General features: G+C 39.6%; 1 protein-coding gene across 1 annotated transcript in view; it reads right to left on the reverse strand.

Moving 5' to 3' along the window:
• Window positions 1-25,697, reverse strand: part of LOC136863624 (serine-rich adhesin for platelets) — a 402,886-nt gene that overhangs the window by 246,325 nt on the left and 130,864 nt on the right. The window contains exon 7 of the mRNA XM_068226021.1: window positions 19,842-20,544. Within this exon, the coding sequence (XP_068082122.1) occupies window positions 19,842-20,544 (703 nt within the window). The remainder of the gene's footprint in view (window positions 1-19,841; window positions 20,545-25,697) is intronic.

Below are 25,697 nucleotides of genomic sequence, written 5' to 3' on the forward strand. Positions count from 1 at the left end.
CGGAAGCAGCAACGGAAAATACGACATCACCTTTCTACCCCTCGATGGAGACAAAAGGACTGATCCAAGTCTTTTCTGAAGGCAGCATCATCATCGACATGGGTGGCTAAAAACAAGATGAGGTCGGCTGTCTCCTGAAGATGGGCGGCCATAAGTCAACGAAACAGATGAGTACAGAGTTTTTAATGTAATTATGTGAGTGTGAACATGTTTAATGTTGCAAAAGGGGATAGGATAACTTGATATTTAATTTCTGTAGATGTAGCTTTGTTTGGAAGGACTACGTCCTATTTAAAGTAAATGATAGGAAGCTTGTTAATGTAAATATAATTGTAACAGAAATATGGACCCTTTGCATGAGGTCGCAGCTTGATTTCTTAGATTTTATTCCGATTTATTTAGCTGAGTGGTTAGTGTCATTTCTTTTACGAGTCAGTCTTTTATTTTAGCCTAATATGTTTTTAAATTTGTTTTGCTTTGATGTTCTAGATACAGTGTACGTCTCGGGGCTTAATTGTAAATAAGGATTCAAATTAAAGTCAGGAAGGACTAGATTAATGTATTATTAATGGGAGCTCAAAGTGTACAGAAACATGCCGTCACGTTTCCTGGGATTTATTGCATGATGTATGAATGAGAGTGTGTGAGACGGTGAAGTGTGGATCTACGAACTTGTTAGCGTCATCTTCACGACTATTTTGTACATCTAGGTTGTAAATTAGTAATTGATTCACGAGTTACGCGAATGCTGTTTAGTATTTTGAGTTCCGAATATTAGAATAACATTTCTGTAAAATTTATTATTATTATTATTATTATTATTATTATTATTATTATTATTATTATTATTATTATTATTATTATTATTATCATCAATAAGAGTTTCTCGCGATGTAGGATTGAGATATTTCAGTAACTTGCCGATGTTCAGACATGAGCGATTGTCAATGTGACAATTTCTTAGTCTCCGTTTAACATAATTATTTATTACAGAGTTGGCCACTTTATTATTCATGTTTACTCTGAGTGCGTGTGCTTTGACACATGACCAGCGCGGTCGTGTTTCTTTCATGCGAGCGAATGTTAGACGACGTCCTTCATATTTCTTCAGTTTTATGCAACTTTAGGACATGTGATGTTATTTGTGTAATTTTGACTAAGAGGACGCGTTTCTCATCTGAAAGGCCTGCATTTTCTTGATTATGCGACTTGCCTCGGGTAGACTTTTGAGCAGCGTGTGTAAAGGGATGGACCCTGTGGTTTTGGTATTGTTGCTCTATTTTGGGAGACGTGGATCTCCACTTTGAGTCATTCCACCGTGTGTTAGCGAGGTTCATATGGTGAGAGTTTTATTTGAGCTGCCTATACTTCATGATTTTATTGCTTCTGTCCATGTCTCTACAGTTGTTGTAGTTAACAAGAGATTTATATCGCGATGTTTGTTTTGGATTTTCTTTTACGATATAACCGCGCTGAGGAATATTTTGTGTCATGTCACCTCTTCCAGGATACAACGTTGAATTAGCTCATTTTTTTAAAATGTATTTGTGTCATGTAATTTCATTTCAGGAATCCATGTTGATATGTGCGTGATATTGTAAAGTCCACCAGTTTATTGATTTTGTATCGCGTAATTATTTCTCGGGAACCTGCGTTGAATAGGAAGTGTTGCTTAAAGTGTAATTATGTTTCCTTTTATTTCCATTGAGGCTTTCAGTGGATGCAAGTTGCATGAATGCTGCATGCTTTTCTTGGTGAGCCCTGGAAAATATTATATCATGTTTTTGTTTCTTTAAGTGTATATTTTGCCATTTATTTGATTTTGATTTTGTGTGGTTCCAATACACTTTGTTTGTTGTGCTCATGAGTTTACTCATAGCTCAGCATGTATATATTTTGTGCGTAGGTTTTACCACTTAGCGCGTTATACATATTGTACAGTTAGGTTAGTTTTGTCCCCCCCCCCCCCCTTTTGCACATTAAATCACGTCTTTTCTTAAGGTTAGGGACCCCACTGCAATGTCAAGTGTGCAGAACTGGGGAACGTACTCATCTACAGTTAAAAGTGTTAGCAAAAAGTAAAGCCAGGAGCATGGTGCGAGCATGCAAGAACATGTGTTAAAATGAAACTTCAAGATTTGATTTGACATGTTAAGTATGTGTGTCGCATACATTATAAATTTGTAATATATTCTGATTCTCAAGATGGACTTTATCCAGCTGGAAAAAAGAACAACAATCTGAGTCATGTAAATCTGTATGATTAGATACTTTTGCTATTTTTAAAAAATATTTATCGTGTATTTTTTAATAAACAGATTTTCCTCCAAAACTGATGTCATGCTTCGCCTTGCTTTATTTGTAGTTCTTAATTGACCTCATCATGTCCGTATTTAGTTATATGTTCCCCATCAAGATCCAGAGTGTAAGCATTTTAGGGCATTATTTTATCATTGTTCGGACTGAGCACGCCTGGGATCAGTTGACTAGTCTGGGGCAAATTACCTTGATGGTAAAAACGGGGACAACACTACTGTACTATATGCATCACTTGAACTCGAACTACGACCTTCAGGGTCTATTTCGTCGTCACAAATCACTCTCTAAAACATTATCTGTTAGCTTTCATATTCCATCTTCAACACCAACACATCTGCTTGACGCCATGATTGCAACTGACGTAAGCGAAATAATATGAACAAAGATGCTTTTATCTCTTGTTCCAGAAGTGTGTGATAACCTTGAGCGCAGGATATAACCGAAGCTACATGTCTAAACTTCAGCTCAGAATGCATACTACTGGCATCTGTGAGTTAGTAACTGAACTACATGTACTGATATACAGCAGTGCATCACCGCGAGCTAAGCTCGTCATTGGATTCATATGCCACGAATAACTTTTGGGAGCTAGGGTCGTCAAATGATGCGATTGGGTAAATTGCTGCGTTTAGTATTAAAAATAATAAATCGTTTATTTCAGCTTTTATTTTTAAGAGTTAACAACTACTATCGGATATGTAATTTACGCACGTATTATGAAAACATATGCTACTCTTTCATTTCCATTTTTTTTTTTTTTTTTTTTTTTTTTTTTTTTTTTTTTTTTTTTTTTTTTTAAAATACAGAACAGCAGTCGACGGGTATTATAAATAGACTCTGACATCGCCTTTGAATGTCGACGAGAGAGCTTGCTAGTGGACATAGCGAGGAAACGATACGAAGATAATTGATCACATGCAATATAATCGCTGGATGCATAAATGTTGGTAACGGAAAAAATCGTGCACTCTTAATCGCTCCGAGTAATGGATGTGTGATAGGGCTCTCGCTGTAACCAAGGGATAATACACAGTTTAATATAGGAATTTTGAAGGGACAGGAAAAAACTGTAGTTATAACAGAGATCTCATTATAGTCCATACTCGTTACAACAGACTACTACTGTACATGCATACATACACACATACATACATTACATATATCTTCATTATAGACCATTAAGCCTTTCAGAGTTCAGTCTACAAGCCTCTGTGAATTTAATAAATGCCATCACAATCCCCTATTTGTAACTTGTTCTGTGGCCTCATTTAATTCTATATGTCTTATCTTTAAATCGTTAGAAAATGAGTCTATCCATCATAGTGTTGATCTCCCTCTACTTCCCTTACCTGCCATAACAGATTCCATTATTCTCCCAAGTAACCTATCCTCCTCCATTCGCCTCACATGACTCCACCACAGAAGAAGGTTTATGGATACAGCTTCATCCAGTGAGTTCATTCCAACCTAGCTTTTATCTTCTCATTCCGTGTACCCTCCTGCAATTGTTCTTAAATGTTTGTTCTTACCTCTAACTTACGAATAAGATATACTGAGTCCACCCAGATTTCACTCCCATAAAGCAAAGCTGGTCTGAAAATGGACAGATGTAAAGATAGTTTCGTCTGGGAGCTGACTTCCTTCTTAAAGAATACTGTTGACTGGAACTGTGGGCTCACTGCTATAGCTTTACTGCACCGTGATTCAATATCACTTACTACACTACCATCCTGGGAGAACACACATCCTAAATACTTGAAGTTGCTGGGCTGAGTGGCTCAGACTGTTGAGGCGCTGGCCTTCTGTCCCCTACTTGGCAGGTTCGATCCTGGCTCAGTCCGGTGGTATTTCAAGGTGTTCAAATACGTCAGCCCCGTGTCGGTAGATTTACTGGCACGCAAAAGAACTCCTGTGGAACTAACTTCCGGCACCTTGGCGTCTCCGAAAACCGAAAAAGTAGTTAGGGGGATGTAAAGCCAATAACATTATTATTATTATTATTATTATTATTATTATTATTATTATTATTATTATTATTATTACTACTACTACTTGAAATTACCAGTATCTACCTGCTCCAGCTTTATACCCCCAATCTGACATTCAGTTTTATTGAATTTCTTACCTATTGACATCAATTAAGTCTTGGCAAGGCTAATTTTCATAACATAATCATTTCACATATTTTCAAGTTCCAAGATACTAGACTGCCGGCTTTAGACACAATCTGCCATTAAGACCAAGTCGTCAGCATAGGCAGACTGCTTACTGCTTCCACCTAACTCAATCTCTCCCTGCCACTTTATACCTTTCAGCAGATAATCCATGTAATCTATGAACAACAAAGGTGAGAGATTACAGCCTTGTCTAACAACTAACATAAATGCCTTGGACTGATTTTAATGATCTACCGTTAATCCCATAGTCCCCCCAGTATGGCGAACATATTTTCCCTCGGTACTCTGTAATATGCTTTCTGTAAATCTACGAAATGTAACAGTCTACTTCACCCGTAGCATTTTTCAATCACCTGGCGCATACCGAAAATCTGATACGGACAGCATATCTGCGGTCTGAAACCATACTGGATTTTTTATCCAACTTCCTCTTAACCACTGATCGCACCCTCCCTTTCAACATCCCAGTTAATACCTTACCTGATGTACTGATCAATGAAATACCTCAATAGTTGTTGCAATCCTTCCTGTCCCTTGCTTACAGATAGGTGCAATTACTGTTTTTGTCCAATCAGACGGTATCTAGTTAACACTCTACGCTAATTTTATCACTCTGTAAAGCCATTCCATCCCTGCCTTCCTGCTATATTTCACCATTTCAAGGCTATTTTTTTCTATTCCTGCTGCTTTATGACAATGGAGTTTATTTGACAATCCTTTCCACTTAATCAAGCATTATTTCACCAATATCATTGTCCTCCTCCCCATGAGCTTGCTTGTTTGAGACGTCACCAAGAAGATTTCCTTTTACACTGAGAAGATTTTCAAAATATTCGTACCACCTGTCCAGATATTCCCTGAGATCTACAGGGTCTTTCACTCAAAGTGGGGCTGGCCGGTCGGCCGGCGCAGCCGGGTAGGTGGGCGAGCTGAAGGTCAGGCAAGCACATGGCTTGCTGAGCTTGGGGTCGGGACAGTATCTGTATGAATCGCATGTAAATAATATTCACACATAATAATGCATAATCAAAGCAAAATAATTTTTCACCTTGTTGCAGAAGATGATGAAAATGTCCTCCACCTGCATCTACACATTTCTGGCTCCATCTAAGGAAAATTTCATTCATATGCATTAGTTCATCTACCGAGATAGCCTCAATTTCTCTCATGATGATTTGTTTGAGTTTATCTAGAGAGAGAAAATGGGAGTGTTGGCAGCAGTAACTGCACACAGGATAATTAGGCCTAAAGTTTTTGAAACCACAATCTCTGCGCAGAGATATAGGAATGACATTCTCGTATCATTTTTTAACAATTGACGGAAAAAGAATGCCAATTTGGATATTTCCAGCAAGACTCGGCAACTGCACATTTGGCTAACGAGTCATTAAATTTAATTGAGGAAATTTTTAACAACAGGGTAATTAGTAAACCATTGTGGCCAGCAAGATCCCCAGATCTTATGGTTTGAGATTTTTATTTATGGGAAAAATTGAAAAATATGGTCTATGCAACAAACGCTCACACTCTAGATCAACTCAAACAAAATATCATGAGAGAAATTGAGGCTACCTCGGTAGATGAACTTATGTGTATGAATTAAAATTTCCTTAGATGAAGCCAGAAATGTGTAGATGCAGATGGAGGATATTTTCAACATCTTCTGTGACAAGGTGAGAAATTATTTTACTCTGATTGTGTGTTATTATGTGTGCAACTCCACCATTGTCCGGTCCCAAGTCTGGAATGGGAAAGGAGGAGGGTTAGCTGGCTTGGCAACCAGCTGTAAAAACAGCTAACGTCGAGTGACGAGCAGCGGTAAATAATTTGACCCCCATAGGGGCCAACGGCTTCCGGCGGATGAGCCCCTTTGGGTGGGGTGATGGTCCCCTACGTGTAGAAAATGACACTGGAACCCATCATCTGTGTCTCTGACTTAACGGCAAAATGGACGGAAGAACCTCGTTTTTGTGGTTCTCATCGGTCGTAGAGGTGGATGAGATCATGCCAGACAGACTGGCTGTGAAGTCGCAACTCAATGGTATTTCGAGTCTGCGGCAGTCCATTGCAGTCGTGGTATTAGAACCTGCATGTCCCATTTCACTTGTGCCGCAGGGTATAGCTCCGAGATCATAGTGGGTGGGTCACTTCCTTGCAAGCTGCAATCCACCTTTTAAAAAATCCTGCTTGTGGCAGTTTTTCCTGCTGTCACTCCCTTCAACTCAAGTCCAACGGCGATGGGATAAGGATGGTGGAGGCAGGTTTTCGGATGAAACTGGAAGCCTCTAGTTCGGACCTGCACGTTGGCAGCAGATGTGTAATGGTCGTCTTTCTGAGACCCCGTGACTACTCAGGAATTCGGTCCTGCATCTGTGTTTGGGCAGGCCTATTAAGGATCACCGCTGCCTGCCCTGAATGGGGAAGGCCCTAGAAAATGTGGGCTAAACATCGGTAGTCACACTCACAGCCGGCTGGGAGGCCGCACCCAGCGGGTCACCTCTTATGCGGGCGAAAAACGAAGATTACCAAAACTTTGATTATAGGAACCTGGAATGTTCAGACCCTACTTGATTTGAAAGACAATAACAGACCTGAGAGAAGAATAGCGCTGGCCACCAATGAGCTTGGAAGAATGAACATTGATATTGCTGCCTTAAGTGAAACCAGACTGACCAGCGAAGGTGAACTTGCAGAGTTTAGCTCAGGTTACACAATCTTCCGGAAGGAAGAAGATGAGGGAGAACACCGCATTCATGGTCTGGGATTCGCTGTGAAGACCATATTGGTGAATGATTATCAGCTAACTCCAACTGCAGTCAGTGAGAGAATTATGACTCTCGGAATCCCACTCTCTGGAGCCAAATCTATGACACTCATCTCTGCATAGGCTCCCACCTTGGATGCAGATGCAGAAGCTAAAGACCAATTCTACAACCTACCATCACCAAAGTACCACTAAGACACAAACTCTTACTACTTGGCGATTTCAATGCCAGAGTAGGTAAAGATCACCAATTATGGGGCAATGTGATGGGAAAACATGGACTTGGCAACTGTAATGCCAATGGTCAACTGCTCCTTGGTTTATGTGCTGAACATGAACTCATTACTAATACTCAGTTCCACCTGCCTAATTGCTATAAGACCACTGGGATGCATCCTCGCTCAAAGCACTGGCACGTCCCTAATTATATCATCACCAAGCCATGTGATAAAAAGCTCCTTTTTTGCCGGTTGAGAATTTGAATCTGTTGCAAACCAAAAAGATCCATCCAAAACCTGCCCCAAAAAGATCCATCCACAACCTGCCCAGAAATAAATTCGATACTTCTGAACTTCAAATTGAATCAACTGCCACAGATTACAGAAATGCAATCTCAAACAAACTGGCTAGTCATCCAGTCGGCAGTGATAGTACAAATCAGGAATGGGCCACAATTCAGAAGGTTATCACTGAGTCAGCTGAGGAAATAATTGGTTTTGTGAAGAAAAAAAGACAGGACTGGTTTGATGAAAATAATGAAGAAATTAAATGTGTGAACAATGCAAACGTGAAGCCCACCTATCCTATCTTCAAGATCTGTGTTCCAGTGTGAAGAAATCACATTTCTTGGAACTTAAAAGAAAATGTCAGGCACAAATTAGGGAAATTAAGAATAACTGGTGGCAACAAAAAGCTGAAGAACTGCGAAGACTATCTGATGCCCCTGACCTGCAAAACTTCTATGCTGGCATAAAGGAGATATATGGTCCAATTCGATCTTCATTGGGGTCACTGAAGACTGCTGACAACTCCATCATTTTAACTGATAATGGAGAAATTTTACAGCATTGGAAGGAACATTTCTCTTCACTTCTAAATTGTGTCACCAATGCTGCTGAGGACTTTCTTCGTAATGTCCCTCCGCAGCCCCAACAACCATGGATGGCAGCTTCACCTACATACAGAGACTTCACAAAAGCACTCAATAACTAAAACCAAGAAAGGCTCCTGGTCCTGATAACATCCCTCTGGAACTGATACAAAATGGAGGTATACCCTTGAAGGCTAGACTTTTCACACTCATCCTCTTGATTTGGGAAACTCGAGAAGTACCTGACGACTTGAAGAATGCTACCATCACCACTATCTTCAAGAAGGGCGATCGTAGTGTATGTGGGAACTACCGTGGTATATCGCTTTAGTCAATTGCAGGTAAAATTCTCGCAAGAATTCTATTAAACCAACTCAGAGTTACTGTATCTCAGAGAAGATTTTGCCCGAGTCTCAATGTGGTTTATGAACCCCCAGATGCACAACAAATATGATGATCTGTGCTAGACAACTCCAGGAAACATGCAGAGAACAACAGCAGTCTCTGTATTTAGTTTTCTATAGATCTGGAAAAAGCCTTTGATTCAGTACCAAGATCTGATATGTGGAAAGTATTGACATATTTTTAATGTCCTGAACGTTATGTGGAATTGGCTCAAGCTCTTCATGATGGCATGTCTGGACAGGTTCTTCATGGTAACTCAGTATCAGATTCGTTCCCAATCACTCATGGATTGAAACAAGGCTGTGTGCTTGCTCCTACACTCTTTGCACTGTACATGGCCGCCATGCTGCATGAATCATCTGCACACAACTTAGGCACGGAGATTAAATTTCGTTTTGATGGAGGCCTTTTCAATCTGGCAAGACTTTGCTCATGAAGGCGTACTCTGGTTACCCGGGTGAAAGAACTGCAGTATGCCGATGACATCGCATCTCCTGTTCCAACACCTGCAGAACTACAAGTCAGACAACTGCTTTAAAACTGCATGTGATCGCTTTCATCTTGCCATTAATGCGAAAAACAAAGGTACTTGCACAACCTGCCCCAGAATTAACACTTCCTGAGTTCAGTATTTCCATCTTAGCCACAACACTGTAATAGGTTGATCACTTTTCATATCTTGGATGCATTTTGTCTAAACGGTGTACCTGTAAACAAGACATTGATAAAAGAATTGGGGCTGTTCATGCAGCATTCGGACGGTTAATGCAGAGTCTTCATGAATAACGACCTAAAACCGAATACCAAACTCAAGGTGTACAAAGCTGTTGTCATTTCCACGCTGCTGTATGGCTGTGAAACTTGGACACACTATCATCGTGATATCAAAAAACTTGAGCGCTTCCACCAACAGAAAATCAGATTCATCTTGAATGTAAAGTGGGAGGACTATGTGACCAACACGGCAGTTCTCGACAAAGCGCAGCTAAATAGCTTTGAGGCAACAATCATCGCTCATCAACTGAGATGTTTAGGCCATGTTCACTGCATGGGTGATACCAGCTTCCCGCCAAATTCTTTATGGTGAACTTTGCTCCGGCAGTAGACCTCATGGAGCCCCTATTAAGCGTTTTAAGGACCAGCTGAAACACATCATGAAGACAACTGGTATAGATATACAGACATGGAGAGAATGTGCTGTGGACCGCTCACTGTTGCGGAATACTACATCCACCGCTGTCAACTTGTTTAAAAGAGAACACCACAGACATCAAGAGGCAAGAAAACTCCGTTAATTACAACCCCACCCTCCTCCAACCATTCAGTGTGATTTGTACGTGCGTATGTTTTATAGCAGGATTGGTCTGTTTAGTCATCGTAAACACATCCATAAACTGAGTTGAACTGGTTAATGTATGCAGGAAGAAGTTATATATACTCGGATCAAGTTACAGCTGACGACGACGATTATGTGTGCTTGTTATTTACATGTGATTCATATGGATGCTCTTTCGGCCCCAAGCTCAGCGAGTTGCCATACGCTCGTCTAACCTTCAGCTCGCCCATCTACCCGCTGCGCTGTGCCAGCCGACCCCACTTTGAGTGAAAGACCCTGTATTATGAGGTCACTTGAATTACCCAAATCACTATACATTTCCTTTCTCCTTCCCTTCTTAAGATTATTTATTATTGTCTGGAAAGGTTTCCTTGCTGCTCGACCTAGCCCTTCCAGCTTATTACCTAAATCTTCCCAAGACTTCTTTTGGGATTCGGCAGCTACAGTACAAGTCTGCTATTGCGAGAATCCTTAACACTGAAAAATTTACTCACTATAGCGGACTGTCATTACATCAGACTTTTCGTAAAAGTCTGGTAAAAACCTCACACGCATTAAAATCGGTATGCAACGGCAATCAGTTCATTCAAAACTACCATATAAGCACATTTTCATACTACGGTTTACTCATTAGTTATTTTTTCAATTCCATGACAACGTGAACGCGTATCTTCAATTTTATTCTGACAATTGGAGTAGTATCACTCCAGTGGGTTTGGTGGCAAACGTTTTGAGTTTTCTTATTCAAACAGCATCACCACCTAACATAACTTCATATGTATCATGAAAACATAATCCAAGCGTCAGTAGACTAATGATGACCTTTTTGCTATGAATTTACTTCTCATTTAGCATGTTGTAAATTCAAAGTCCCGACTCTATGTATTCATTCTATATTAAAATAATGTCGTATATCATGTCAAATTTTCACTACAGTATTACCGCATAGCATGATCATATTTTTCATAGCCCTGAAAATATTCTTTGTCATCCCTTGTGAATGGAACGTGATTTCCAACACAGACTAGAGCCCTCACCACACAGGAGGCAAGCCAGGAAAATCTGTGTGAAAACGGGAAATGGCCTTGACTTCCTGAACTTTACAGGGTAAATTACACCTTCAGGAAGGAAGCAGTTAGCCTCAGGAAAGTTCAATTTTGCTCTCCAGTTTTCATTGATATTGCTGAATAACCCAGTAAGCCGGTATGTGCTTGTATTTCACATTTCATTCAAAAGTTAGAAATTCATTCTATGTTGAATGATAGAGTGAAGGGCAGCGAATATTTGAGGAGCATCATTTCAAATCGTATTCAGTGTGCAGATTATAATTTTACAGGAACTTTAAAAAAAGTTTTACTTCCTAACCAAATAAGACATGTCAAAATTCTAAACGGCAAAATCTAGGTATTGAGGTTATGTTCCCAAATCAGTCATGACTCAAATCATTTCCCAATACATGAAGGCGTCATTCTAATTATAAAATTTCACTTAATACGTTTTGAACCAATTCACTGAACAAAATACATTTTGATACAACCTTTTATTCACATAATACGATTTTAAATGTTCATTTGATTCCAAAGATTTTTATCGACTTTATTATTAACAACAGCGCATCATGTACAGTTAATTAGGTTATTATTAACACATTGTTAATGCTATATGGATGTTTACAGTCTTGCAAGTAATCCTTCTTCCTCATGCAAACAGTCACAGTCGTCATCATGAGTCGGCCTACCAGTATCTGACGTTGAAACGATGTTTAGTACTGAAACATAAAATTGCAAACTCTCAAACTCCTTCCAGTTGTCTCCAAATCTGGCTTTCAGCAGGTTCTCGACATCCAGGCTTTTTAGCGTCAGGTAATGCTCTCGGTTAATCGATTTTGGGAGGTTCATGTACCTGGCCCAGCCTCATGCCTTGTTTCAGAAGGGTTACGAATTGCTTTGAGGGGTCATCAAACCTGTAAGTCGGTTCCATCTTTACTGTAACGTGGTACTGACCACTTTTCTCGCCATTCTTCAGAATCACCCTCTCCATTTCTTTAATCCCGTCCAACTTCTTAAAATGCTTGGCTAGGCTCTTGTAGTCCCTTATAACCCATTCTTCTCCTAGATGTTTTACAGTCCCCACAGACTGATAGATCTCTCGGTATCCCTCGAGAGTAACGATGTCAGAGCACTTATGAAGAAACTTTTCTACAACACCAAAAACCCTGTCTGTGGGTAAAAACGAATGTCCTCCGACAGGAAAGATGACAACGATCATGGAAATGTTAGCAGATGCTTTGGTTTGTAGCCAGTAAACTAGAGCATGGATAACATGCATGTTCTTGTTTTGGCCTCCACATCCGTCTGCGAACAGCCTGATACAGGTGATCGATTTATCGGAAAGTACCTCATCTAAAAACGAAGTAACAGCTGATGACACCTCGTTTGGCCCTCTTCCAGCCTCAGTTTCATTCCATACATAAAATTTTGGATTCTGAATACTGACATCGGTAACACACAGTGAGTAAAATGATACATGGCGCGAATAGAACGCTTTGCCAATTGATAATTTAGACAGTGGTTGTACCTGTTGCAAATCATTGTGTCAGCACGTCGTTCCCTCATAAGTTTGTGAAAAGCCTGTGAACGAATTTTGTGTGTTCCCAAATCAGCTAGCAAACGGTTCCTTTCAGCACTATCTTTTTCAGATTTAATCTGAAATAGCATTCGAGCACAGTAACTACAAGCATCCATGGATGGTGTCCCAAACCCAAAAGATGAACTGTGCACGGAAGATATTCTGGTAGAACCACTTTTTCACTTTCAGGTCTGCGGAAATATTCGCATTATACATTTTGTGAAGTATATTTATGTTTAACACTGCTGGTAGATAAAGCCTCTGACTTTTATTCCTGTTGTAATGCGATTATCTTCCTCTTAACTGAGAAATAAACGCAATCACCTTTCTTCCTTTGCAGCAAACAGAGCACTCTTCCTATTCCCACTTCTCTTCTCTCGAACACCTCCACCATTCTTAACAGCTTTGGATACATTATTAATCCTGGTTTGGCTTATCCCGAACAATTTCTGGATGAATTTTGAGCAGACCACTTTTGCTTGATCACCAGTATTCACCTTGAAAAGAAGAATAAACGACTAGTATAGCTACACTCATAAGCTGTATTCCGTTCTTGTAAGTTCAGTTGTACTGTGCAATTGTATCAACTTTTTCCTTGCAACACAAGGAAGATTAGAATAAAGCCCCCATTATTTATTGCAATTGACTGTTTACTGAATTACTCAGCTGTTCACTACAGGTAATGACGTCCTAGTAATAACATGGCATTGTAGAACTTTCTCCTGAAATCTAGTAGCAGTATTATAAAGAAAAAATAACTTACCTCATATGACACAACAATGGAATTCAGACTGTGCCCTCCTGCATATTGCTTTCCAGTTCTTCGTGTTTTCGGAGATGTAACTTTTATCATATGTCTCAGTCGGCGATCTTGTTCCGCCTTGTTTGGTATGCTGTAAACTATATCATTTGCTTTCGCCAGGTAGAATACTGGGATGCTCCGACACTTGAATCCGCCTGTCTTGTGATTGCATGGTGCCTCGAAATTAGTTAAATGTGGAACGCGATTCGAGCAAGCAAAATAAAAGGACGCCCACGTAATCATTCACGTTGTTGTAGGACTAGCAGTAAATATGGTAAGAAAAACTTATGTAATGTACGAAAACATGCGTTTATGCAATCTTTCCCACGCAAAAAGGACACCTAATACACTGACGTCCGGCTCCATGGCTAAATGGTTAGCGTGCTGGCCTTTGGCCACAGGAGTCCTGGGTTCGATTCCCGGCGGGGTCGGGAATTTTAACCTTAATTGGTTAATTTCGCTGACACGGGGGCTGGGTGTATGTATCGTCTTCATCATAATTTCATCCTCATCACGACGTGCAAGTCGCCTACGGGTGTCAAATTGAAAGACCTGCATCTGGCGAGCCAAACTTGTCTTCAGACATTCCCGGCACTAAAAGCCATACGCCATTTCATTTCAATACACTGACATAACCAATTTCAATAAGAATGATCATTCGTAACTTACACCAGGAGTGTTTAGTTACCGAGCTTCCTGATCACATTGTCTTTTAGTTTTTGCAACCCTTATTCGCTTTCTACTTCCTTTCGAACGCTCTCCTACGGGTAAGTAGCCCTCCATTGTGATTGAAAGTGAGCAGGCATGCAAGCAATGCCACATTGTCAAGTACGATATAAAAATAGCGCAAAAAGCCAACAAAAGAGCGGGATAAATGCAGGCTGGGAAACATTATCGAGAACATAATACGTTTTGAACCATTCGCCGTGGTGCACATAATATGATTTGCTCCGAATCGCGTTTTTCAGGACTGAATTCCTATGGGAAAGAATACGAAATGACCTGATCTAACGCAACAGCGTTAAAGAGCATATTCTAATTGGCGGGAAACCGCATCAAAACGTATTCTGACCTCGACTGCATTTAATACATTTTGAAACAATGCTCCTCATTTGTAACATGATAGGCTACGTACGCATTAGGAACATAATGGTGTGAAGTCCACTAAAGTGATACATATTTATATTGTGGTACGGTTATGGACACTAAAAGGGTCATTATATAACTGACTAATCAAGACAAAATTAAAATCCACTGTGGCGGTGGCCAGGTGCATATGTTGAAACTCGCACGTTCAAATTTCAACTCGAATCTATCAAAGTGTTGTCGCAGTGAAGGCAACAGTCAAAATCATTCTCTCGCACATGGCCGAGTTTAACCTCCAAATAATTCATCGCCGAAGAGTGCGACCAGAAAAAAATGTTTAATAACTCACTTGTCTGAAATATACGCCTTCAGCTGACATTTGTTTTAGAAAAAAAGAGTGTGATCTACAATGATGTGCTGATACGTTCATTGGCCCCAGTGCAAATGTTTTTATATTTGTTCTCTGGTGTTTTACACACCTTTTATTACAATGCTGTCATTTAATAATCCCCAGTTGAAAATTTTTCGTATTTGTTTTCTCATCTTTTTCTCGTCTCTTTCAAGCCTATTAGTACTCTCATCTCATCTTTGAAAATGATAGATAGCCTATATCTTTCACTGTACCCATACATACATGATGTAAAATGCACAGATGTCGAGAATGAAAAAAATCAGTGTTTCTGTGCAACTGTTGTATAGTTTTTATTCGTGTCTTCAACAGTATGTTTTCTCACTTAACACATCCTCTTTCTTTTTCCTCTACAGAAACATCATAACGAGGTTTTACTGAATGAATTAACCTCTGAAATCAGTCATTCACTCTGCACCGCATTTTGAGGTGTATCACATTCTTTCCTAATTTCAGTACATAAAATAAAATTAAGCGAACGTTTATTTCTGACGATTTAACTACAGCTATCAACCACGTTATTCGTGCATTTGCTATGGATACATGTTCTCTTTCATTTTGAATTTTGTTTACACTTCGATTGTCAACGAGAGCACTCACTAGTGGACATAGCGAGAAAACTATACCGAAGATGATCGATCACATTCATTATAATCGCTGGAGTGCATAAATATTGATAACGGAATGCATTTGTTATGCCCTGTTTCTTTCATCTACGTACTATTAACTGTCTGCATCAGTCCTTGTTTGGAGCCATTTCTGATACACCTTCTTTTTACGTTTACAAGCTGCTCTCAATTCCTCGTTTCACCATATGTTAACTTTTACCCATCTTCAAATACAGTTGTTCCTAGGCATTCCCTTGCTGTTTCTACTACAGCATCCCTGTATGCCACCCATTCCTGTTTTATATCCTGAAACTCTCTACTGTCCAATGTTTGGAACTTTTCACAATTCATATCCATGTACTTCTGTCTAATTTCCTCATCCTGGAGATTTTCTACCCTTATTCATATGCAGACAGATTTCACTTTTTCTATCCTATGCCTAGAGATACATAGTTCATCACAGATCAGATACTGGTCAGTATCATTGAAAAATCCCTGGAAAACCTGCACATTCCTAACAGATTTCCTGATTTCAAAGTCGGTTAATGTATCGTCTGTTATGGATCTGGTGCCCCTACCCTCCCATATGTAGTGGTGAATAGCCTGATGCTTGAAGAATGTATAAGTAACTGCTAAACCCACACTATCACAGAAGTCCAGCAAATGCTTCCCATTCCTATTAGCTTGTTTATTTTCCCCACATCTACCAATCAGCCTTTCCTAGATCTCAGTTCTGTTTCCAACCCTCTCATAAAAATCAGCCATAAGCACTATCCTATCCCTGCTGTTGATCCTCATTGCGATGTCACTCATTGCTTCATGAAACTTGTCAAATTCATCCTCATTTTCAGCTTTACATGGTAAATACACTGAGACAATTCTCATCCTAATTCCTCCAACTGCCAAATCTACCCGCAATATTCGCTCATTTACTTGCCTAACAGAAACTATGTTGCAGACAAGTATTTCTGATGAACAGCCCTACCCCACACTCTGCCCTTCCTTTTTTAACACCCATAAAATACACTTTATAACCCCCTATCTCTTCGTCATTATCTCCCCTTACCAGAATATCATTTACTCCTAGCACATCCAAATGCATCCTCTTTTCTGACTCAGCCAGTTCTCCTTTCTTTCTCCCACAAGCCCCATTAATACTGATAGCTCCCATCGAATTTCATTTTGTTTGCCAAGTTGTTTCCAAGGAGTCCTTCGCCTGTCAAATGGGAATGGGACTCCGTTACACCCATAGGTCCGAGGCCTGCTTAAAAAGTTCTAAGCGTGCTCGGTGAAAATTCTGTGAACAGAATGCTACCCTTACTTACACACAGCCCAAGTGAGCATCTCTCCTCTAACAGGTTAGGGAACACGGCGGATTGTATTGTCCTATCTGCCTGGGCATAATGAGTGCCATGACTCAGAATATGTCTGAGATGCCCACTCCCATTCCATACCAACTGGTATCCCAACTCTCAGGGCCACTCACTAGACCACTCAGCCATTGCCAACGGTTCACAAACAAGGACATAACTACAGTTAGACATACCATGAACCATTAAAGAAGATAAAAGTTTGGAAATTAAAAGATAAGAATGTACAGGAAGAAGTTCTGGAGAGACTCAAACAACAAAATCCAGTTATTGAAGTAGCAAATGTGGAAGATGAATAGTCCAACTTCAAAAGGGCATTTGTAAGTGGGGGGCAGAGAGTGCCTGTGGTACAACATCGAGAAGAGTGAAAGAAAAGGAGACATAGCGGTAGAATGAGAAGGTGAGAGGTGAGAGAAGCAGTGAAAGAAAAGAAGAAAGTATGGCAAGAATGGAATAGAGATTTAAAAACAAGAAGAAAGCAAAAGGAAGTATGTTGATATAATAAAAGGAAATGTAAGAAATTGGTAGGAGAAGAAAAGTTGGGAAGAAATTACACAAAAGATGACAACAGGTGGAGCTGGCAGTAAAAGAATGCTGTATGGAAATATATAAAGTAAGAGGAAAGAAAGTGTTTATACAAAGCTGATGAAAAGAGGAAGGTGGAGAGTTGATAACACATCCAGAAGAAATAAAGAGAACACTGAAGGAGAATTTTGATAAAGCTGGTAAATGTAAGAAATTATGCAGAGGAAATGGTAGTAATATGATCTGATGGCTCAACAGTAGAAGAATGACATAACAATATTAAGAGGTGGAATTAGGAGTCTGTAAAATGAAACTGGAAAAGGCACCAGGGATGGATGAAATTAGTGTGGAAATGATGAAGGCTGTTGGACCTGTTGGACTACAGTGGGTGTACAGATTGTTAAAGTGCATATGGAACCAGAAACGTGTGCCAGACAACTCTCTTTAAGAAGGGGGACAAAAAAGTGTGTGACAACTATAGAGGAATCATACTCTTATCACAAGTGGCAAAAATACTAGAAAGGGTATTAGAGAAGAAAATGAGAAGAAATGTAGAAGGAAAGTTGCAAGAGAAACAGTATAAACAATTGGGAATATGGAAAGGATCTGGTCATAACATTCATACATCTAACAAATGCATACGATAGTGTTCCAATGGTGAAGGTCTGAGAAACCATGGCCAAAAAGAGACTGGTTATACAAACTACAGAAATGGTGCAAGCAATGTACAACTACATCAGCAGCATACAGACTCCAGTTGGAAAGGCGGAATGGTTTAAAAATGAAACTGAACTAAGGCAGGGAAGTGTGCTCTCACTACTTTTATTTCTAATGGTTATGGACGAAATTGTAGAGGAGACAAAGGAAGCATATGGGAATAGGAAGATGAAGTTATTACTATTTGCAAATTATATTGTGGTCTGGGCAATGAACAGCAAAGAATTACAAGAACATCTTGATGCACTGAACAAGATTGAGAAGTATGGCATGAAAATCAGTGGAGAGAAAAGCAAGACCATGGTGATATCAAGAGGAGAAAGGAAAGGGAAAGGCATTGTGAAAACTGGTTGCCAAAGCCTTGAAAGTTTTGACAGTTTCATATACCTAGGGAGTGAATTAATGCAGAATACATGGCTGGACATGAAGATTAGCAAGAATGTGCAACAGGACAATGCATTTTATCTGAGTGTAAGAAACCTTGTCTGGAATAAGGAAGTATAAAGAGATAATGTACAAAATGAATTATGTACCCATATTGACTTTTGCAGTTGAGACCTGGACAATGACAACTAGGGAGGAGAGTAAAATTCAAGCCAGCAAAATAAAATACCTAAGAAGTATGACACGAAAGAAAAGGAAAGACAGACTGAGAAAAAAAGATGTGAGAAATGAGAGAATTGATAGGAGTAAACTAATATGATCTGGATGTGTAATAAGGATGGAGGAGAAAAGAATACCAAAACAGATGATGGAGATGAAGTTCAAGGGAATGAGAGCAAGAGGGAGACCTAGAACAAGGTGGATTGATTCAATAATACAGAGGAGTGAAATAAGAAGAATCCTGGACTGTGAAAAAATGATGGAGAGAAGAAGGTAGAGAAGTGCTATAAATGCCCTGACCTGGCAGGAGCTGGATATGGTAAAGGAGGAGGAGGAGGAGGAGGAGGAGGAGGAGGAGGAGGAAGAGGAAGGGAGGAGGGGAATGATACTGATGATGATCTCTTCTATAGTTAAAAACAGTTAATTTTGTTTTCAAAATGTCCAACATTTTCAAATACTGTAATACTGCAACATGCATACCTTGGAGTTCTGAATGTAAAATTCTCAAATGGTAAAGTTGATTGACAGACACTGAGATAATACCTTGCCTCTAAAACTCTTACTAGAAACCAAAATTTACACAACACAGTGGTAAGCACACCAAAGGACTTAAGATATTACAGCCTATGATGGTACAATCAAAATGAGTACAATGTAATGTTTAAAAATTACCTCACCTAACACTTTATAATGTTTAGAAAAGATACAAGATCATTTCATTTCTAGTGAATCATACACCAGGCTCCCAAAATTTCAGTATCTGGAAAGGAAAACTAGCACTAAAAATGAACTCATTTCAGAGCATTCTAGAAGGAAAAAAAAAAGTCTTCTTAATGACTTTATATATAGCAAACATTTATTAACTAGCATTTTCATTCTACAAAATATTGCTAACTTACTGAGAGTCCCATACACACACATGTGCGCGCACACACACATACACACAAATGTTAAAATTTCTAATTTAATTTCTACATCCTCTGCATTAAATTAATTACGTACCTGATAATTTCATGATATTAGCCAGATCTAATTTTGGTTCTTCATCTTTCTTCTTCTTCTTCTTTTTCTTTGGTTTCTTCTTAGGTGGAGGAAGAGTTGAAGAGATTCCCATTTGGCTGGAAGTGGTATCTCTCGTACTCGGTGCAGCACTGTTTGATCCACTTGATATTTCACTATTCATGTTATGATTTACCACACTAGCATTTGAACGTATTAGGCCTGCATTATTTACACTGAAATTATTATTCACAGATGTTTCCTGATTATGGTTTGCACTTTGATTTTGCTGTATCACAGATGAACTATGACTCGAAGTCAAAGACAGTGTCTGGCTACCAATCACTGTATTACCATGTGAAACACATGCTGAAGTACTTGAATTTTGAGCACCGATGTTCAAATTTGGAACATTGATATTTAAATTGGGTAATGCAGTACTTGGACGAGTACCACTTTGAGAGATTGAATGATGAATGTTGTTAAGAACGGCAGGTAGAAGATTACTGGATGTTTGCAATGACAGTTGAGGGTTTGGAGGGCGAGCTGGTTGCTGGGAAGGTGTAGGAGTTTGTTGAGAAGAAGCTAAATGTGGTAAATGTTGAAAGCTCAAAGTTTGACCAGACTGTACAGCAATCAGCGTTGGACCTGATGGGGTCTGTATTTGTTGAAGATGCATTGGAGCTTGAGCAATCAAGCGAAGGACCTGAGAAACAGAAAAGTATTATTTAAACACAAAAAGTTATTTCAACAGTGAAAGATCTAAGTAACTTAAATTAACATTAAAACTAACTTAGCAATGATTTCCAACAAAGAGAAAAGTATTTTACCTTTGAAGGTCAAAAGAGAAAAGTTTTCCTCCTCAGTGTAATAACAACATGGTTAACACACCATCAATCTAACAACAACCTGCTATTAACCATTCAGTTACATTATATACTCTAAGTTTAAGTACTGCAAAATCATGACAGGGACAATCTCCATGGAAACCAAAAATCATTCTTAGTTTGGTACAGTCAATGAAGCATTATTTCCAAACAACAGCACCAAAACACAACAGTAACAAGCTGCTGTTGCTGGCACACATAGAGTAATCACACATGACAAAGTAACTGAGAATGGTATATCTGAACAATTCAAAAGAAGATTCCACCAAAATATGCAATTTTGTCTCTAATATACAATTTTGGCTGTGGAAAACCTGTGACTAGAGATTAAAAATATGTTTTCTGAAGTACAAGAAAACCAAAGAATTAATATTCTCCTTGGTAGTATTACACCTTCTTCCAGAGAGGTGCATATCGAGTCCTCAGCCCAAAGACTGGATGGATCACAACAGTTATACCATCAGCTGTCACAGAAAACCCAGGCTTAACTGAAGAGGCATAACTAGGGAAATTTAACGTAAAAATCAGGTGTCGTAAAAAGGCCTCACCAAAAATTTTCGTTAGCCCCTATGGTGTTTTTGAGATAATGGTCTCATCATTTTATACAACCATATGCTCCGAGACGGTGCAGATCCCTTGTCTTGTGGTAATGCATATCAGTCTCTTAAATCCAGTGATATGTATACACCAAGTACATTTAAAGCCACAACTTTCTACCATGCAATACAGGAACTGGCTATTATAATGAATGTTTCCTAATATCACCCATACCTGCCTACTTCTGATAATGTCAAAGATGAGACCAAGATGGAACAATGAAATTAAACATTCTCTAGCCCATAGAAGACAAGGGATCTGCACCATCTCTGAGCATATGGTTGTATAAAATGATGAGACCATTATCTCAAAAACACCATAGAGGCTAAAGAAAATTTTTGGTGAGGCCTTTTTACGACACCTGATTTTTACGTTAAATTTATATCATCACCATCTTCCTTCCAAGTATTGGGCCATGTGTCCTGTTACAGTCTTGCATTTTTCTTCCTCCAAGACTTGAAAGCAATCAAATGTCCTTCCAACAGGTTGCTAGCCTGAAGTAAGGTTAAATTGATATCAAGTGGTAATAATCCTGATTTCTGTGCGTAGACATAAAGAAGGGAGATAAACTGTAAATGTAACTTAAGTCCCATGTGATTCATCAAAGATAAGATGGCCACAGATGTAGTCTCATTCATCTGTGGCAGTATTAAGCCATCTGGACCATAAACCATGAACAAGATTCATAATCAGGAATCGACTAGTTGTCCAAATAATGGTTATACCATGTGGTACAGCTGTCCCTATTCAGTCAGTTTTATACACCCTGCAGATTACAGCCTAACCTAAAAATATTGACCTGGGCTAGTTACAACAATACCTGGTCTTACTACGCTTTCTATAATTTGTTTATTCATGTCAACGAAATCAGCATTAATGATAAAATACCAAATTATGGTAAAGAATTGTGAAACTTCTGTATCACACAAAAAAATGTACGGAGAATATGATGACTGAATGACTAGAAATAGTACTGACATACAGTGTTCTCCCCAGAAACTTTCGCCAGCCAGGTGTCAGGAAGGAGAAGCCAGGCGGAAAATAGGGCGAAAAAAATGGCTATGATAAAATCTCAGTTTATTCCCCTCAGGGCATTAATAATATTGTACAGGTAAACATTAACTCTGCAAAACTGAACTATTTTAGTTTTATCGCAAACAAGACGTAATAGAGTATTTTGAACTTCTACTGTTCCACTCTTCGTTCATAACCATGTAACACGGGGGCTTACCGTTTCGTTGCTGTGGAGTGCCATACAGGTTTGTGACGTCATGCGGAATCACATGCGATTCCACGCTAATCAGGCACCGCTCACACACGACACTATGTGGTAGTCAAGCTAAACATTTCAACTCTGATGTAATTGATGTAATTATTCTGACAATAATGAAGATTTGTTATTTAAACAAACAGTTTTACAGTATTTAAATTTAAATTTGGAACACCCAACGAATCAAATATATATTGATATTATGGAACTAGTACATATCTAGGTTACGTTAGCCAGGCAGTCTGTAAAAACGGTAGGACGGTCTGCCCATTAAAAAGGTTCTAGGGAGAACACTGACATAACAGCAGTAAACAACAACTCGTGATAGCCGAGCATGGTAAAAGTTAGAGGAAGAAACTGGTACTCGTTAATCGGAGGTTCGAGAACGATGTAGAACGAGTATTTTAATTCATTGTTAATGTTTGTGTGAGACGCATTGTTTAAAACAAATCTAAATCATGATCAGTTATCATATTGCAGGTACTCTGCTATATTTATTTCTGAGTAGCTCTTTAAAAGAGCCATTTGCAATAAAGTAAGCTATTACCGACAGAGATGCAATGGGCTTGTGTATGGTTATTTAATTAATGAAGCAAATGTTCAAAACGACCATCTCCTTCGCTAATGCAAATCAGAGCACGCTTGAAAAAAGACATTCTTGCTTGCTGCAACATATGTGGTGGAACCTGCTGCAGGCTTCACTGATGAGCCTCCATAAATGATTTGGGCTCTCTGGCTCCTGTTCATGGGCTATTCTTTTAGATAACCCCAGAGGAAACAATCTCGTGGAGTAAGGTCAGGTGAGCTAGCCGGTCATGTGACGGGATACTCTCGTCCAATCCATCGTCCTGGATATGTCTTATACAAGTGGTTCCATACTGCCAACGGCCAGTGTGGAGGAGCTTCATCCTGCTGGAACCACATCCTTAATGTGTCATAAGTGGCACATTCTCCAATAACAGCGGGAGGTATTCATGAAGAAACCGTTGATAGCATGGTCCAATGAGGTTACCATCGAAGAAATGTGGCCCAATTATCTTGTCACCTATTATCTATTTTTTTGCTAGTGGCTTTTACGTCGCACCGACACAGATAGGTCTTATGGCGACGATGGGATATGAAAGGCCTAGGAGCTGGAAGGAAGTGGCCATGGCCTTAATTAAGGTACAGCCCCAGCATTTGCCTGGTGTGAATATGTGAAACCATGGAAAACCATCTTCAGGGCTGCCGACAGTGGGATTCAAACCCACTATTTCCCAGATGCAAGCTCACAGCTACGCGCCTCTCACCGCATGGCCAACTTGCCCGGTCCACCTATTATAATATACTGCACCACACATTGACGCCTCATTGTACTTGAAAATGAGATCCCCTTATCCAGTGCAGATTTTCAACATTCCAGTAATGGAAGTTGTGACAATTAACAGTTCTGCTGTTGTGAAATCTGGATTCGTCACTGTCAGCTTCAACTCTTTGCAATATCCATTGCGAAAATTCTATCTGCTTTTGAAAGTCATCTCCATGAAGTTCTTGGTGTAGTTGTTTCTTGACAGGGGTGAAATTTATGGCGGTGCAATATGCACAGTACAGATACATGACTGATGCTCAGTTCATTTCCAATGGCCCGTGAGCTTGTTGTTTTTTTTTTTCAAGCTGTTTTACGTCACACTGACACAGATAGGATTTACAGTGACGATGGACAGGAAAGGGCTAGGAGTGGGAAGGAAGCGTCCGTGGCCTTAATTAAGGTACAGCCCCAGCATTTGCATGGTGTGAAAATGGGAAACCATGGAAAACCATTTTCAGGGTAGCCGATACAGGGGTTCGAACCTACTATCTCCCGAATACTGGATACTGGCCGCACTTAAGCGACTGCAGCTATCGAGCTTGGTCCGTGAGCTTGTATGCAGGTTGTACGCAACTCCATTTTGAACAGCTTTATCGTTATTTTCAGATGTCACTGAAGCATCCCAAATGGGAGTTATGTATGAAATGAGCACGTTGCATGCAAGTGTCAACACATCAAAATGTATCTGCAGTCGGTAGCCTTCGTTCCGGATATCATTCTTGATACAAGCGTCTGGCTTCCCATGGATTCTGCCTTGCTTCCCCATAAGGTAGTACAATATTCACATAATCATCCCGTGACTACATAATATTTGCTTTTGCGCTAACCGTACAGTATGTGTTCGCAATTTGATGTAAAGATTAGATGTGCTCTGTTATGTGCCTTACGAGTCAAATGTATGCAGTTCCTTTGTTGAATGGGTGCGTCATAATGCTCGACAATAAGTGCAGTGCGCTTCATTCATTGTAGAAAAAAAGCCCATTGTGCAACAGCCCCAAAGGGTCTTGGCCTACCAAGTGACCGTTGCTCAGCCCGAAGGCCTGCAGATTATGAGGTGCTGTGTGGTCAGCGTGACGAATCCTCTCAGCCATTATTCTTGGCTTCCTAGACCAGAAGTTCATTGTAGCCTTTCGCCAGGTGAAAGTTACATGTTATTATTCCTTTCTTATGTATGCTTTCTGTGTAAAGGTGAAAAATGTCTTTTGAGACTTAAGGAAGTAAAACCTTAATTATGAATGCCTTTACGAATATAATATAAAATTACAATTGAAAAGCTTGCAACGAGATTTGAACTCCGAGTTCCTGCACCACGCACGATTCCGCACAGCTACTTCCACCGTGGAAGTTAACCCCTTATAATTCTGTACCAGGTGTATGCACAAGTCTTTCCTGGTTTCACTAAGAGATGGCACCAGTGAACAGTACGCAGCGCATGAATTTGACACATACGTCAATTTTTTGTTCTGACAATAACCTACCAACACATACAAATTGAGTCCGCCAAACACTAGCATCTGTGTTGTATTATTCAGTGATCATGTCGACATTTGTGCCTGAAAAAGAACATTTGCGGCATGCAAGGCTTTCCTTATTTAATCAAAAGAAAAAGACTGTGGAAAGTCATTGTTTGCTGGTAGAAACATGGTGAACAGGCTCCACTGATCAGAACGTGTGAGACATGTTTTCGACAATTTAAACGTGGTGATTTCGATGTGAAAGACAGTGCGTGCTCTGGATGACAACCGAACTCAAACTGA

This window comes from Anabrus simplex, chromosome 2 (assembly GCF_040414725.1).
Source record: "Anabrus simplex isolate iqAnaSimp1 chromosome 2, ASM4041472v1, whole genome shotgun sequence".
Lineage (NCBI taxonomy): Eukaryota > Metazoa > Arthropoda > Insecta > Orthoptera > Tettigoniidae > Anabrus > Anabrus simplex.